The 15,168-nt window shown below is 37.3% G+C and overlaps 2 protein-coding genes across 5 annotated transcripts in view; one reads left to right on the forward strand and one right to left on the reverse strand.

Annotated features, from left to right (window-relative positions):
• SYNPO2 (synaptopodin 2) overlaps positions 1–5,982 on the reverse strand; it is a 92,196-nt gene extending 86,214 nt beyond the window's left edge. For 3 of the 4 annotated variants that reach the window (XR_010651340.2, XM_065837607.2, XM_071808105.1), the window contains exon 1: positions 5,750–5,982. Coding sequence is in view for 2 of the 4 variants with exons in the window: in XM_065837607.2 (XP_065693679.2) it covers positions 5,750–5,878 (129 nt within the window). In the remaining 2 variants the exon portion in view is untranslated. The remainder of the gene's footprint in view (positions 1–5,749) is intronic. The other variant, XM_071808104.1, reaches the window with a different exon arrangement.
• An 11-nt stretch (positions 5,983–5,993) lies between these two features.
• The window catches only part of SEC24D (SEC24 homolog D, COPII coat complex component), a 68,231-nt gene continuing 59,056 nt past the window's right edge, over positions 5,994–15,168 (forward strand). Inside the window, exon 1 of the mRNA XM_065836591.2 lies at positions 5,994–6,097. The gene's annotated coding sequence lies outside the window, so the exon portion shown is untranslated. The remainder of the gene's footprint in view (positions 6,098–15,168) is intronic.

A 15,168-nucleotide genomic window follows, 5' to 3' on the forward strand; every position in this document is an offset into this window, starting at 1 on the left:
GTAGTGAGCAGAATCTCAGCTTTTACTTACCTAGGTTTTCTGCCTGGAAGTCTAAGCATTTGCCAATGGTGACAATGTAAGACAATGACAAGAACTTCAGAAAGTTTCCTTAAACCCAGCATCTCTGGCAGAGGGATTGGACTGGACGATCTTTGAGGTCCCTTCCAATCCCTGACATTCTGTGATTCTGCGATCTATGAAGAACAGAGTGTTTCAAAAAGATGGACCCAATTTCAAAGCAGTATATTTCATGATGACAACAACTTACAATTACACAAATATTCACAAAGAGTTTAATGAGTAATCAAGTGATAATCATTTGAAACTCTATGCCCCGCCCTTTCAGGGAGTAAGAGTTTCATTCATGGGCGATTCGTGGTTGCAGAGTTATAGTGATTTCAAATTGGGTCCATCTTTTTGAAACACCCTGTACTTCGTGGATGGGCCAATTGTGTGCTACATACCTCTCACACACGTGACAGTGGCATGCTTTGCCTTACCTCAGGACCAAAAGCATACCTGTGCTGACATGACTTATCCTTTTTTTTTTCCTACTACGCTAAGCATAAAGGTCAACTTGATGAAAGCCACTTGGGGTTGTTCTGCAGGTGTCAAATGTGTCAGATAAATGCAGGGAGAAAATCCAACTACCACAACAGAGCCCACCTCTGCATCCATCCAGTACTAAGTAATCACATTCAGACATCAGCTTTTCACACTATTGGTTCAAGTTGTTCCCAAGTCTTTGAGTTTCACTTTCAGTTTCAGGTTCCTATGAATCCAAAATGATGAAACTGAGACTTGAATTGAAATCGGAGAGTTTTGATGGACACGTTCGCAAGTCTAAAAGGACCGGGGAGCCAGTTGTCACGTTCCATTACTAAGCAAAAGGTAAAACTACTATTTTTTTGCAGCAGTAGAAGTCTGTTTCAGAATTCAGCGAAACAGTCACAAACGGTAGAAATTTTGCATGAAGCCTAGTGAGGCCATTGGATTTGAACCCTGAATTATCCGAGTATTTCATAGGTTTAATTAAGACTACAGTTATCATTTACAAGACAATGCAAAATTGCATGATATTTTGCGTGTTTGGACATAAGAAAATGTCTGTAGTAAAGCAAAAATTGTCAGAGTGCAAAATCACATTGGTAAGAGTTTCAAAAGATCCGTTAAATTATTTCAAATAACTTGGCATTTTAGAGGATAGGCATCATAATTGTAGTTATGCACTGGAAAACTGACATAGTAGAAATCAAAGTAAGAGAAATATTACTATTTTATTTTTCTAAAAATTTAGTTGAAAAAAGTTGCCAAAAAAAGTACATAAAATCTGTCAGCACTTAAAAAAATGCTGTGGTTCTCCATATGCAACAACATGTTGTTCTGCCATGATGAATCAGGGAAAGATCGAGATGTAAGCTCTCAGATATAAAATAGAACATGATCCCCTTTGAAGACATCTTTCTTGCTGAGGGGTATGGATGTAGAAATATCTCTGTACAAACTGCACACAAACCAGAGTACCTCTGGAACTGACAGGATCTGAATTCAGTAACCAGTGAGGCACCTGGTCTCATTAACATTAGTTCCCCCCATGTCTCAAGCATGAAAACCCTCAACACAAGTGATCGCACAGATTTCTAAACATCTGTTCATTTTTTCTAACATCTGTTCATTTTTGCTTTTTGGACACTGATAGGAAAACGAGGGCTGAATTTCCTTTGAAGTGCTTAGAGTTCTGCGTAATGGAATTTACCACCCTCGAATACTAGAACCGTTCAGTTAAGTTCCCAGATTTAAATTAGCAAGACTTTGACAGACACAAACAATAAACTCAGCAAATTGCTGTGTGGTGTAGGCAATGAATATGCTGAGAATAATCTCTGTTGCAACCAAGTAATTTAATAGAGTTACATCATGATTGAATTATAAATCTAAATCATCTATAGGACAACTCCTTTAAATTACTTGTTGCAAAAAAGATGCTTCTTAAAGAATCTAGCTTCACTATATATAACATAGCTGTTAAGTATTAGTCTAAAAACTCACAGGACTTCCTTTCAAATGCTAGTCCAGAAAATCATGCATCACTTTGTACACACAGTTTTAATATATTTTAAATTAAAAGTGGCAAAGAAGTTTATAAAAAAAAAAATCTATTATATTCATAAGAAAAAGCATTCTTTCATACATCTCACAGTGGAAACATCACGTGTCACTTTGCTCTTATATATTTGAATTCTTAGCCATCTAAGGTCAGTGTTGTACTGAGATTTCCCAACTGTCTCCTGCTTTGGGAAAGCTACAGTGCAATGTTGACATGGCTCAGTGTCCTGGTGCATACACAGCACGACTGATACAACCACTGGTTTCCTTCACTTCATGCTCCAAAGTACCATTTAAAAAAAAAATAACATTCATTTACTAGGTATCCCTCTTAGCACAGTATGTCATTTGACAGAGTATTTAAAACAATTGTGGACAAGTATATAGAATATGCACATTATTTTTAACTGGAAGTAAATTTTTTATGGAGCATTTACAACATTAGTGGACATAATGAAGTAAGCTGATATATGGAGCCAAAGTTGGGAGGAAGAGGGGTGTTAAACAGTTTGTATTGCCTCTACAGAAATGGAGTCAAATGTTTTCAAAATGTACATGTTTTGGCTAAGTGTTAAGAATGGACAAACAAAATTATATTTTATGATACCTTAAAAAAAATCAATTTGTTCCAATCTCACATCTAACAAATTACTCAAATGTCTAGAATCTAATTTAATGGTTGTAAAATTATTTGCCAATGCAAATTTCCTATTTTACGTGCTGGCGAGAAAAGATACTGAGATATTTTTGGGGAAGGCAAAAGGTTTATTTCTGTTTCTCTGTTAACACGTTGCATGATAATGGAAGACAATACTTTATACTACAGGCAAAACTCTTACTGATTTTAGTGGGAATGCTACTTGCATATGTGCTTTAAGAGGCAGGTAACAGACAGTGGAGGGGGGTGTTATGTATATTGATTTATTTATATTTATAAATGTAATAATATTTTAAAAGACATAAACCAAACTAGTAAAAGTTACTTTGGGCAGTGAACTGCAGTAACTTCTTTCATTGGCTTTAAAAACAGTATGTTTCCTTTATCGAAAGGGTAGATAAGTGTGAATTGGGAATTTTGATATCCTGTTTTCATATATTATCTCATTTCCCTCCATTTCGCATCCCTCTCCCCTTTAGATCAGTACCACAACCACTGCCCTGCTCGTGCCCGGGACCGCGCTGTGCTCGAGCTGTGTTTGCAGCCAGACCAGCAGACCCTCCGCAGCTTTCCCAGCTCCTGCGAGCTGAGGCACCACCAGCACAAATACACACTTGTGATAAAGTCTCGGTTAGTGTAAATTGGCAATGACCCACTGGTTCCACGGAGCTACACTAATATGCACCAGTGGAGAAGCTAAAACAATTTTTTATTGTGTTTAAGGAAACACAACCTTTGGATTTTGGAGCCAGTAGGAAAATTACGCTGCACGAGTTGGGTAATTCTTTATTCATTTGCGTGTTCCTAGTTTTCGTTTTCAAGGATAACAGAATAAAAGCTGAAAAAATCACCTCTCCCCAGAAAGGGTCCCAGACGGTGGAGCTGCAGACCCCCTTACCTCGCTGAGCCTCAATCTGGTGGTGGTGCCTGAGCTGGAGCCCCACGGCCGTGCACCTCCCAGAGAGCCCAGGCTTCCCAGGGGGACAGCGGAGCCTGCACATGGTGAGTCCCAAAGGAACCCGTGGCCTGTCAACCCTGAATTTCAGCTTTTCAGCCAGGTACGAGTGTCAATTTTCAAATCTCACTGATCCTGACTAACTCATAAGCGTGGAGAAATGAATGATCTGGAACTCATAAAGCACCCAATTCACCACCACGTATATAACACATATATATGCTGATAGGCATGTACTCTTACAAAGGGTATTCTGAAGTATTGTATTACGTGGCCTTTTGGTTGGGTTCACTTGCAAGAAAACAAACTCATGCTCCTTGTTTTCTTTTTTTCTAAATATATATATGACTATTTTCTAAATTTATATATGCTTTAATGGTGGCTTTCCCATTAGAAGTGAGGCACAACTATTACTGCGTCTCTACATCTCAAAGCCCAAATTTTAGTGATAGAACAGAGCCTAAACTTAGGTGCCACTGTCTAGGATGTGAATATGGAGGGAAAAAAAAGAAGGTATAGCTCGTTTTTATCCAAAAAACCCTAAAGTTTAGTCAGAATCCTGTGTTCAAACTACCGTGCTTTGTACTTTTGGTTTTACATAAGCAAGGCTACTTGCCTTTTACCGTTACTTATAATTTTGTAAGTTCTAGCTACAAGTTTTCACTAGATGGCAGGATTCCACTGTCATCTATTATCAGAGGCTTTACTTGCAAAGCAACAGTTGCCTATCGGTAGGAAAAAACCATGTTCAAGTTTTGCAAAATATAAAAACAAACAAAAAACTTAACAGTAATGAGAAAAAATACACACATACTCAATAAATCATAGTTCTGTTACTGAATATTATTAATATTATGGGCTCAAAATCATTGAAAAGAATAGTGAAAGATGTTCTTTTCTTGACAGAGGAACTAAAAGAACCTTCTTTTGTAAAATGAGGTAGGCTCACTGTTTCTGCTTTTTGTGAAAAAGTTAACTGATCCAGTAAATTAAATTTAACTAATTAATAAATATATCAACAGCTTAAGAGAGAGCTTAAATAGCTAAACTACTCAGCTAAAATACTATCTCAAAGTACAAAAAAGTCAATACTCAATGTACTGGATTACCAAAATACTAAAGGTTGATAAGACATGTTTTAATCTCTCTCCCTGAATTTAGCAAGGCGGAATTCATTGTATGATGATCAGTTCCAGTATCATTTCAGCCAGTGGTATTTTGCTGAACTTGGAGCCCTGGACAAAGTTTGTCCCTTTGGTCTGGGAGAACAGAACGCAGCCCCATACAGTTACATAAGCCTTAATAACCATGACAAATCTTCATTGTTGCAATGGAGTGAACACTGATTTTTAACAAAACTACTTTAAAAACTATTATTTTTGCAACCTGGGGTTACCAGTTCTTGAGAGGCTTATTTTTTATTTATTCTGAATTTCTGCTGTTTCACTCTCATTTTATACATTCAGATATTTTATGAAGTGTTCTGTAATTTTCAGTGTTGCTCATGAAATATAAAGGGGAATGTCTGGCATCTATTAAAGCTGCTTCTAAGACTGGATAACTTTCCAAAACCAGAGATAACTCAGTGTAATGCTTTCCAGGATTCCCAAAATAGTAGGAACATTTTCTCATGATACGGCTGTATTTATTCTATGCCTAAAGTAGAAAAGGTATCATAAATAGACAACTGAAACAGTGTTCATAATATGAGACTCAACTTTGCCACATGGCGAGTGCATTCAAAAACATGCAGTGAATCAAACAGGAGCTGAAAGGCGCACATAATTTCACAGTTTCAACTCTTTAACATTCAAGAAAATGTTTGCAATATTTGTAAGCTACCAAAAAAGTAATCATTCCTTTGTATTCAAACAAACATAAGCAGCACCTGTAGAATCCCTGCAAAACATATTAGCAAATTCAAACAAGCATGACTGTAAGATCCACACCAAGCATTTCACTGGAAGCAGTATATATTTAAGCAAACTATTCTCTTCAACACCGATAACATCTTTCTCTCGTGATCCTACCTTGGCGATTTGCAAAGGCTGCTTTTGCTCCTTGCCACCTTGCAATCTAAAGCCCCAAGGCGCCCCTCCACTCATAGCAATGCAGAGATAATCCCCTGTGCCCATTTTCCTGGTGCAGTTAGGCAGCATTCACTGACAGAAGAACATGAAAAATTTGTCTTGCAGATGTTCGGAGAGGTTGAGATTTGTCTGCCAGGCAGAGCTGGAGACGCAGAGCACCACACTGTTGCCGCTGCTGTGTACTGCACTAGCGAATGTAGTCATTCAGAAGAATGTAAGCTCCCTCGGATCAAGGGCACAGCCCACTCTTTCGTCAGATTCCTACGCTCAGCCCACCTTCAAAGTAAAGTAAGTAACGTTGAGGAAATGCACACAAAGAGACTCAGCCATGAGGCAGAAAAGGTTGTATTTAAACATGACTCTCGTGACAGCTAAATCAAAACAACAGCAAAAAGAAGTGTACAATTCCCAGTGATAATTCAGGACGTAAGTTTACTTTAGTAAATGGTGCCAGACGTTTTAAACCCTAATTTACCCATTTCTTGCATTCATACTTCAAACAAAGAAGAAAGCAGAATCTCAAGTGAAAGATCGTGTACATCCTCCAAATAACTGATAACACTTAGATTGAAAGCTGAGTTTACAATGTTCTTGTCTACCCCCACATGCACTTTCTGCAGCTCTGTAGGTTTAAAAAAAAAAAAAAAAAAAAAAGTTTTATAATTTGCCTGCCTTGGAATTGCTTCTTTTGCTGGTGCTTTCTAGCCTTAATACAGTTTAGTGTGCAGTGTTATTTAGTAATGACCTGAACCGTTATTGGATCCTAATAATACCTGTTCTTATGCAGCCTGTTGCCTTTCCCACCAGAAAGGAATAAAGCATCAGATCTCTGTAGTGATGCTATCAACAGATGATTAGCACTATGTTAATAAAGGGGAACCTCACTATCAGCATCAGTGTCAGTGAGAAGTTAATTAGCCTTACAAGACCTGAATTCTATTCTGTTCCCCATTGCTGACTTGGGGTAATGCAGACTGTAAACAGCTGAGCTCCTGCAGGTGTAGTTGAAGTGTTTTAAAAGGCGACTGTTCTTCAGCAAGGTATGAATATTCCCCACGCTGAGTGTTAACAATTGACAGTGTAAATGCTTCTACTCGCCTCAGCAGAAAGTCAGTTAGTTTGGCTTAAATCATGTTGCATTCTGAACTAAGCTGGTTCTAAGGAAGTGTTGAGCAAGTGGGCAGAAACCTCTTTAATGGCTAGACCAGCTTCTGAAACACTTCTTGCTTTGAGACCCAGGTTGCTGGGGGTTCATGCCAGATTTCTACAGCCTAAATTCCAGCAAGGTCCCTGTACGAAGTGTTTTCAGTTTTTCAGAGATGTCAGGGCAACAGGAAGCGCTCAGCATTTGTGTTACATGACTTTGCATCTAAGTAGCTGGGAACTGTTGAGGCTTTGAACTTTTAAGCCTGTGTGTCTGTCAGTTCAGTATCCCTGGCATGATGCTTCCTTACACTACAGCAATGTTCTTTAAAGACAGGCAAAGTATCAAGATAGAGACAAGATCTTCTGTTAAATATTATGGCTGGAAAAAGTAGTCAAGCTTTTATGATTTTGGTATAAAGTTATAATCAAATCTGATCCCTGTTTCTGAACTTCATATGCTTATTGTGGAAAGAATGAAAATAGGGAAAAACACCTCTGCATTTGGATGGTCATTTATTTGATGAGAATTTGTACTAGATGTAGATGTTTTTAACTCCTTTGACCATATAACAGAACTGTGTAATATGATAAAACAGAACAATCTTGATTAATCCTTGCTCAGCTGAAAAGATAACCAGTCAGAAGACCAGGATCTGTTTGCTTTTGTTGTATGAAATTGATGAAACGTCTTCATACAACTGCTGAAGTATCAGTAGTTGGTGTTCCTTGAAGTTAATGCTCCACTATCTATTTGACATCCTAAAGAAAAAAAAAAAAAGCAGAGAAAAGCACTTTAAATTTGATCATGTCATAGCAAAAGACAGCAAAATCATGCCAATAGTTTGGGCTAAAATCACCGTGTAAAACATTAGAGAAATATATCTTAAATGCAAAATTAATAGTTGTCTACAACATTGTGAGCTAGTTTTTTGGATCCTTAAATTTGAATGCTTTAGTGTTTGCTTAATATTCTACTGGCTTCTAATCTGTGAAATCTACATGGTGCTCTAGAAGTTAAATCATCTTGTGGAGGTAATGGCAACAACAGAGAACATCATTGGTGCTGTAACATCTCTGCTCTCCAAGGAAAAATGCTCTTTATTCCTCTGAGTTTGTGTATATATTGTGTAGTACTAATTACTCCAGAACAAGTTGTGAAAATAATGTAATATTAAAAAAATACCCAAAACTTCAACTAACACTAACCCAGTATAATGAAAAAGCTTTGAGGACATTTAAACCTGATGCATTCAGGACTCTGCTTGAACTGGCAGGAATTGTGGTCCTGACAGGAGAACAAAGACAGGAAAGATAACCTTTTTCTAGTCAGTATGTTGAAGGGCTTCTATAACAACAATTCCAGACAAATTGCTGGGTTTTTTTCTTCTGAGAGAGAATTTGTTGCTTGCCCCTCAGTAAGAAAAACATTTGAAGTCTGTAACTAAACTATTCCCATCATGGAGAGATCCAAAGCTTCCTATGTTCTAATCTTTAACTAATAATGCTCCATAGGCATTAACAACTCCCATTTGCCATATGTGACTTAAATGCTTATGCCTCAGCATATCTTGCTTTTTAATGCTAGTCTTATCTTGTACATTCTCTGCATCCTTTGGGATTTCTAAATGCTGGTCAGAATCTGGACATCAAGATAAAAGTGGAGTCATTCATGGAGTTTATGACATTTTGGTCTCTAAATGGTCTCTATAGCATTAATAAATTGCAGTAATTCTGAGGTAATTTTTCAAGACCACTGAAAAATTTAAAGCTAATGGCAACCACAGCCACTTAACCACTGCCACCATCTCCTTCATTTCACTAAAACCTACAGATCCAATTCTAGGCAACAACTGATAAAATATTTGTGTCACAAAAAATAACTTTGTAAACTCAGCAAACGACAAATGCCAGAACTTACCCAACATCCATCTGTGCCCAAATACGGGTAAAGCTTTGGCTTGAAGCTGATCTTCTGTGATGAGATCTGTATGAAAAAAAAAATCCAGGTCAAACTCCCACCTCCTCCTCTGCTTTCAAGAACTGCCAGTCAAAAACTCTAGCACATTAGCCTTGATGAGCTGTGATAAACTAAGAATTGCCATACTCAAACCAAAATGAGGCCATCTACCTTAAAATGTTGTGTTCGATAGAGAGTGAAAAATGGTTGCTTAGGAAAAAGATGTCCACTACTTTCCTCAGGTGGCCTCCAGTGACTTCCACTCCAGTATTCCTCAGCTGGATGCAGTTCCTGTATACTTTGTTGTGAATTTCTCTTCCATTAATTTTCCCATGTGGTTTCCTCTTGAGCCCACAGAGTTTTCAGTGTCTATATCTTATTGTAGGAAGGCATCCCTAACTACATTGTGACACAAAGAACCACCTTTTCTTCTGGATCCTACCATTTCATTTGCTGTTTCCTGCTTTTTGCATCAGAGGAAACTGTGAACAAGCAATTCCCAGCCACACTTTCCATGTACTTATTTTATAGACCTCTTATATATCCATCTTAGTCATCTATTTTCAAGGAAAGAAGAACAGAATAATTAGTCATTCTTTATATGTCAGCTGTCTCATAGCTTTCATTATCCTTGTTGCCTTTCTCTACAGCCTCTATAGTTCTATATGCTTTTTGAGATGGGGGCCTGGAACGCCACAGTCTTCCAACTAAAAAGGTGGGATTTATATGATAATATTATAATATCATCTATTTTGTTCTATAGTTGCTAACCCAAACATTGCTAACACCTGATTTTCATTTTCAGATGCTGCTGAGTTTGTTTTCTTAGAACTATATTTCAAAATCTTAAAATCTTCTCTGATGATATTCAGTTCAAAGCTCATTTTTTGATATGTGAATTAATGTGTTGGGTTTTTTTTTCCCTGTGTATATCACCTTATACTTCTAAGCCACATTATGGTATGGCTGCTTAGTTTTCTTAAAAGCCTTTGGTGAAAGAATTTGTTGAAAGCCTTTTGTAAATCCAAGATCAATCAGAACACCCTTATCCACATGTTTTTTGATCCCCTCAAAGGACTATCTTATGTTTGTGAAGCAGGGCTTCCTTTTATGAAAACCTTTTTAAGTCTTCCCAGATAAATCATATTTATCCAGATGTCCACTGTTCCATATTATAGCTTCCACCTATTTATTTTGTATAGATATTGGGCTGACAGGCTTGTTGTTTTCTGAATCTCTGTTGGAACACTTCTGTTAAAAAATGACCCTCTCTAATCTCAGGTAACGGTTTTATGTAAGAGTCAGCTATTTCAGCCTTGAATTCCTTTAAAGGTCTTGGTCTTGGTGACTACTTTTTAATTTTGTTTGCCTCTTCTACTGTCATTTGTCCATGTATTTTCATTTCTCATTGTAACAACCATAAGGATTCTGAACAGTTTTACTATAAGTGGATTTATATAAAATCAAATTTAAATCAAGTTGTTCAGTAGCTGAGTTCAGAAGACATTCCACAAACGTGAGAATAAATAAGACATATGTTCTTATTTCATTCAACAATAAAAGAAAAGCTGTCATTTCACCTAAAGTTTCCTACAATCGTATTCTGTATCTGTGGATTTTTTTAATAATGAAAACCTTTCCACCCATCCGTTGGTAATGAGGAAAAGAGAGAAGGAAAGGAGATGTCATGATCTCTAAGTTATGAGCAGCATTTTACTGCTGTAAATACCCAGATGGTCTGATTTCCTCCTTTTTAGGCATTTCATTTTTTTTCCTATCCATTTTTTTTCACATGAAATTAACATAAGCTAGTTCCCCAAAAATGCCTGTTTAACAGCTTTCTAGTAGATTCTAACTATATAATCTGTGTCAACAATTTTATAAGCTACCCAATTTATTGTAGAATGTGATTTTAGCCAAATGGGAGAATCAGCAGGGAGAGAAAAAAGAAAGACACAAAAAAAAAAAAACACCAGACAGTGGTTTTTTTGTTTGTTTCTTTGTTAATTACTTGGAAGAAAACACCACACTTGTAAATGTATGGCTAGTTTAATGGAACAAAAGGTATAATAAGAGCCATGCCACTTAAGAAGACATAACATACAGTCTCTTCCAAATGAAGTGAAAATGGCTTCTTTGAATATATTCCTTCAAATTAGGTGTTTTTTACAAAGTAGCTTCTGCAAACTGGGTAATGTGAGGCAACGTAGGATATGTTATTATTGCAAATCATTGCCTAATAACATTCCTTGTGTCATAGTACTACAACTCAGTAATTGCAAAGCTAAACATCATTTTCCCCAAACCTTACAGAAGCAGAAAAATACATATATGCTTAATTCCTACCCCTGCTTTTTGTTCTCCTGACTTCAGAAGCAACAAGAAACAGCCACATGGAAAGGATTGAATTTACAAAAAAGGTATAAAATGACAGACAAAGCAAGTGAAATATATCAATGGAAGGTTCAAGTGCATGGCTTCAGCCAACATTCATTAAACCTGATTGTTCTTCATTTTTTTCCCATCTAATTTCTCTCGTCCTACAACAGAAATTAATATAATCCAGATGTTTTGATTGCATGAGGAACTCTGCATTGTGCTGCAATCTAAAGAGGGTTTTGCTGACTGAAAGCACAAACATGGAGTGGTAAAGGTACTATGAAACAGTAATACCAAGTTCTTAGTGAAAAGAAATGAAAAAACAAGTCATCTATAATTATTAGCTACCTCCAAGGGCAGACAGGAAAGCTCTGCCCACACTTGTAAGAGGCATGAGCAGTTCCTCACCAGTAAAGGTAAAGGCTTCAAAATCTAATCCCTAATGTGGATTCTTAGGCTAGATACTGCGTGATGGGTTGGAATTTTAGAACTAGTCACACTTTATTATTTTTTCCCAACTTCAAGAATGGCAAATAAAGCACAGTGTAACCTTGAGAAATCTGCTTGAAGTTCTGAAAATCTTGGTTTGTAGTTTGATAGTTGGAATGCACCCATGGTACCCTGTTCTTCCCTCTTTTCCTCTGTACCACAAAATAAGCTATAAATTTTGTAAAGCAGTTTCTACCATTCACTTTACAAATATAGTGAAGTGACTTCCCCAGTGAGTCTGATGTTAGTGGTTTGAACTACATCATTTAGCAAAAGGACCGCGCATAGAGCTGCTACGGCATCAAGTTACATCTGTCTAAGTCTAACAGCATTGCTGGCTCTTCACATCTGGATGGTTCTGTTTAGATTTTTACCAGAGAAACAGTAACAACAAAGATGATACAGCAAGGACCTCCCTGCATGAAATCTCACCTCCCATGCAAACAACTGCAATAAATTACAAAGCAACCCAAACGTCTGTTTCCTTGGCTATAGGAACAAGAATTCCAGCTCTGCTTCCATAGCTAATTGCTTTCCAAATGGAGCAGATTATAGTAGAAAAATCTGCCCTCCAAAAACACCTTGATGTTTAACCCCTGCTGATCCTACATCCTTTCCTGTTGTGCTGCATATTCCTGCCAGGAACGCGGTTCCAGGCTTCTTAGCTCCTCTGGCTTTGGTACAGGCCGGCTTCTGCCCTTGGTGATCATCTGCTGCCTAGCTGGTGTTGGCACGGATCCGCCAGTGTCTGCAAATCCCGAACAAGAGGGTTTTGTGCCTCCACAAAGCAAACCTAGAACACGTCCTTTGACATCAAGTGTAATATAGAATTTTGCTCCTATCCTTTGTGGTTTTTCTTCACGCCAGCTGCATCTCCTACCCCTTTGTTGCAGTAATGTGACATTAAGAAAAAAAAAACTGATTTTCTTTGATTTAAATCTGATGCTTGTTTTTGTTGATGGTGGAGAAGGCATCGAACAGTTGATACTAAAGGTATCCAAATAGTGCAAAAGCAGTATTTTGAAAAATAGCTTGTCATCAATACTGATATTTTTACAAATGACAGAAATGCTTTACTGGTATGTAGTACCTCTGTGATTTTTCCACACTCAGGTAGATTTTTTTCTCCCACATTATTGGTGGTGTATGCAGAAGCACAGTGAATGTGAGTGTGAATAAACATAAAAGTATTTGCATCTTACGTAATTTCTTAGAGGTTTTGAAGAGCTGGTTTTCTTATGTAACAGATTCATTCAATAGTTACGAGTATTTGTCAAGACTAACAAATAGAAAAGTTATTCTGCTTGCAATATCAACTGATCAAAGAAAGGAAATAATATCACATGAGTTGCAGTACACAACCTATTATATGGAACAAATATGACTTACTAACAGTAGGACTCAGAGTGTTGAATGGTCAGTAGAACAGGCTGAAATGCAACTGCGTTATTAACTGCATGAAAGGAAAAAAACAGACTGTAAATCCATCGTATGTTTTCCAAAACGGAGTAAGTCAGTCAAATAGCTAGTTTGCTGTTAAGGGTTTCCTACTTCTTACTCAACATTACTTTTTTTTTAATGAATAGTAAGCTTATTTGAGTACTTATCTATAGCAAGACTCCACAACACATCAGAAATTTTATACATGAACAGGAAATGTAAAACAGAAGACAATGAGAGTAAAGCTACTTCAGATGCTTTTGAATGGAAAAGTGAAATATATCTAAGTTTGAGAAATTCCATACATTCAGCAAGCAAGCATGGAAAGGATCACATAACTTTCTGCTGTCCTTTCTTAGTCTGGTGGCTTAATGTTTATTCACAATGCTTTGTATATTGTACATTATTCATCAGATTATAATGAGAAGTTCTCATCTTTGTTTTTATGCTACGTTTTGTTTTGTAGCAATTATGACAGGCTAATCAAGTCCTGGGTATTTCAAGAACTGGTAGTGCAATCTTCCCCTCTCATGCATCTTAAAGACAGTACTAAATTAATTAAAAAAAGATAATGAAATTCCCCAACTGAAACATCACAGCGGTTTTCTCAGAACACTGTATCTATCTCCTGTAAATGCTCCAGATCAAGTTGCCAGAATGTTGATTTCATTAGAAAGCCAAAATAGCAACAACCAGTGAGAGCAGGCAGAGGAGCCGCACAGTTTGCAGATACTGAAAAATCCAGAGGCTTGAACTACCCAGAAAGCCTTTTTTAAAGAAAGCAGCTACAGTTTTCTAAAGCAACTTTGCTTCTGTAATGTGTGACTTGCATAGAACTTATCACATGTGGAACACAGAGCATTTTATAATAATTTCTGTTTTACTGAGTTTCAGCAAAAGAAGTTATTTTAGCAAATAGGGACCAATCTAACAAGAAATCAGGAGCTTGGCTTTAAGGGAAGTGGCCTTTTCACAAAACCAAGTATCTCCTAGGCAAATAATAAGATGAAATACTATTTCACTTGCATACAATTTTTCTTTTGTAAATATAAATTTTTGTTTTGCAAATATGCCAGTAAACTTTACCAACACTCTCCAAGGTCGGCAATGAAAGTCCTCTTGTGGTGCTCTGTTTGGGGGAGTTAGGCAGGATGAAGACAAAAGGTTCTGTCATTGGGGACTTACTGGTTGCCAGTGATGTTCAAAGGGATTGGGGCAGGGAGGGAGGGATGCCCTCCTGGTCCTTCCTCTCCTCTGCAGAATACAACAAAATGCAACCCTTTCTAGGGTGGAAAAATGCAGCTGTTCAAAAGCTGCCAGCAACTGTACAAGTGCAACAAAATCACTCAGTTTACAGCAGGCAATGGAGAGTAATATTGGATCTAAATTAATTTGCAGATGAATTCAGACTGTAAGTTTATTAGTTGGATTTGGATTTACCCTCCTGCTCACCTAAAAATATTTTGGAAACTTTAATGCATGGATCTCTTTTAATGTCAGGATCTCTTTGTGTATGGTGTGACGGAAGCAGCCTGAGAGGTAGAACAGCCTTTACCAGCACTGTGGAGTGGGAGGTCAGTACTTGGCAGGAGGGAAAGAGAATCACCTGCAGGATCCATGTGCTCCACAATCCCTAAATGTGTCCCAGTGGTCCCCCTGGATGGCCAGACCTGATTTTGGTTCTGGGTGCTCTGACTCCCTACCTGCTTAATTAGTGTCTGCTCTTGAAAAATAAAAATTAAAAAAATGTATAAAAGTAAGGAATTAAATCTTCTATTGTGTCCCTGTGCTTGAGCTGAAACATGACTTGGTGACAGAGGATGGTCACTATAGCAATTTTCTATTATCACCAGTTACAGGATTTTAACATTACTGTATTATTAATATTTTCCCTGAATAACAGCATCTACATCAGTCTTATCTTCTGAGAAATCTTTGCTCTCTGTGT

The sequence above is a fragment of the Patagioenas fasciata genome, chromosome 4, assembly GCF_037038585.1.
Source record: "Patagioenas fasciata isolate bPatFas1 chromosome 4, bPatFas1.hap1, whole genome shotgun sequence".
NCBI lineage: Eukaryota > Metazoa > Chordata > Aves > Columbiformes > Columbidae > Patagioenas > Patagioenas fasciata.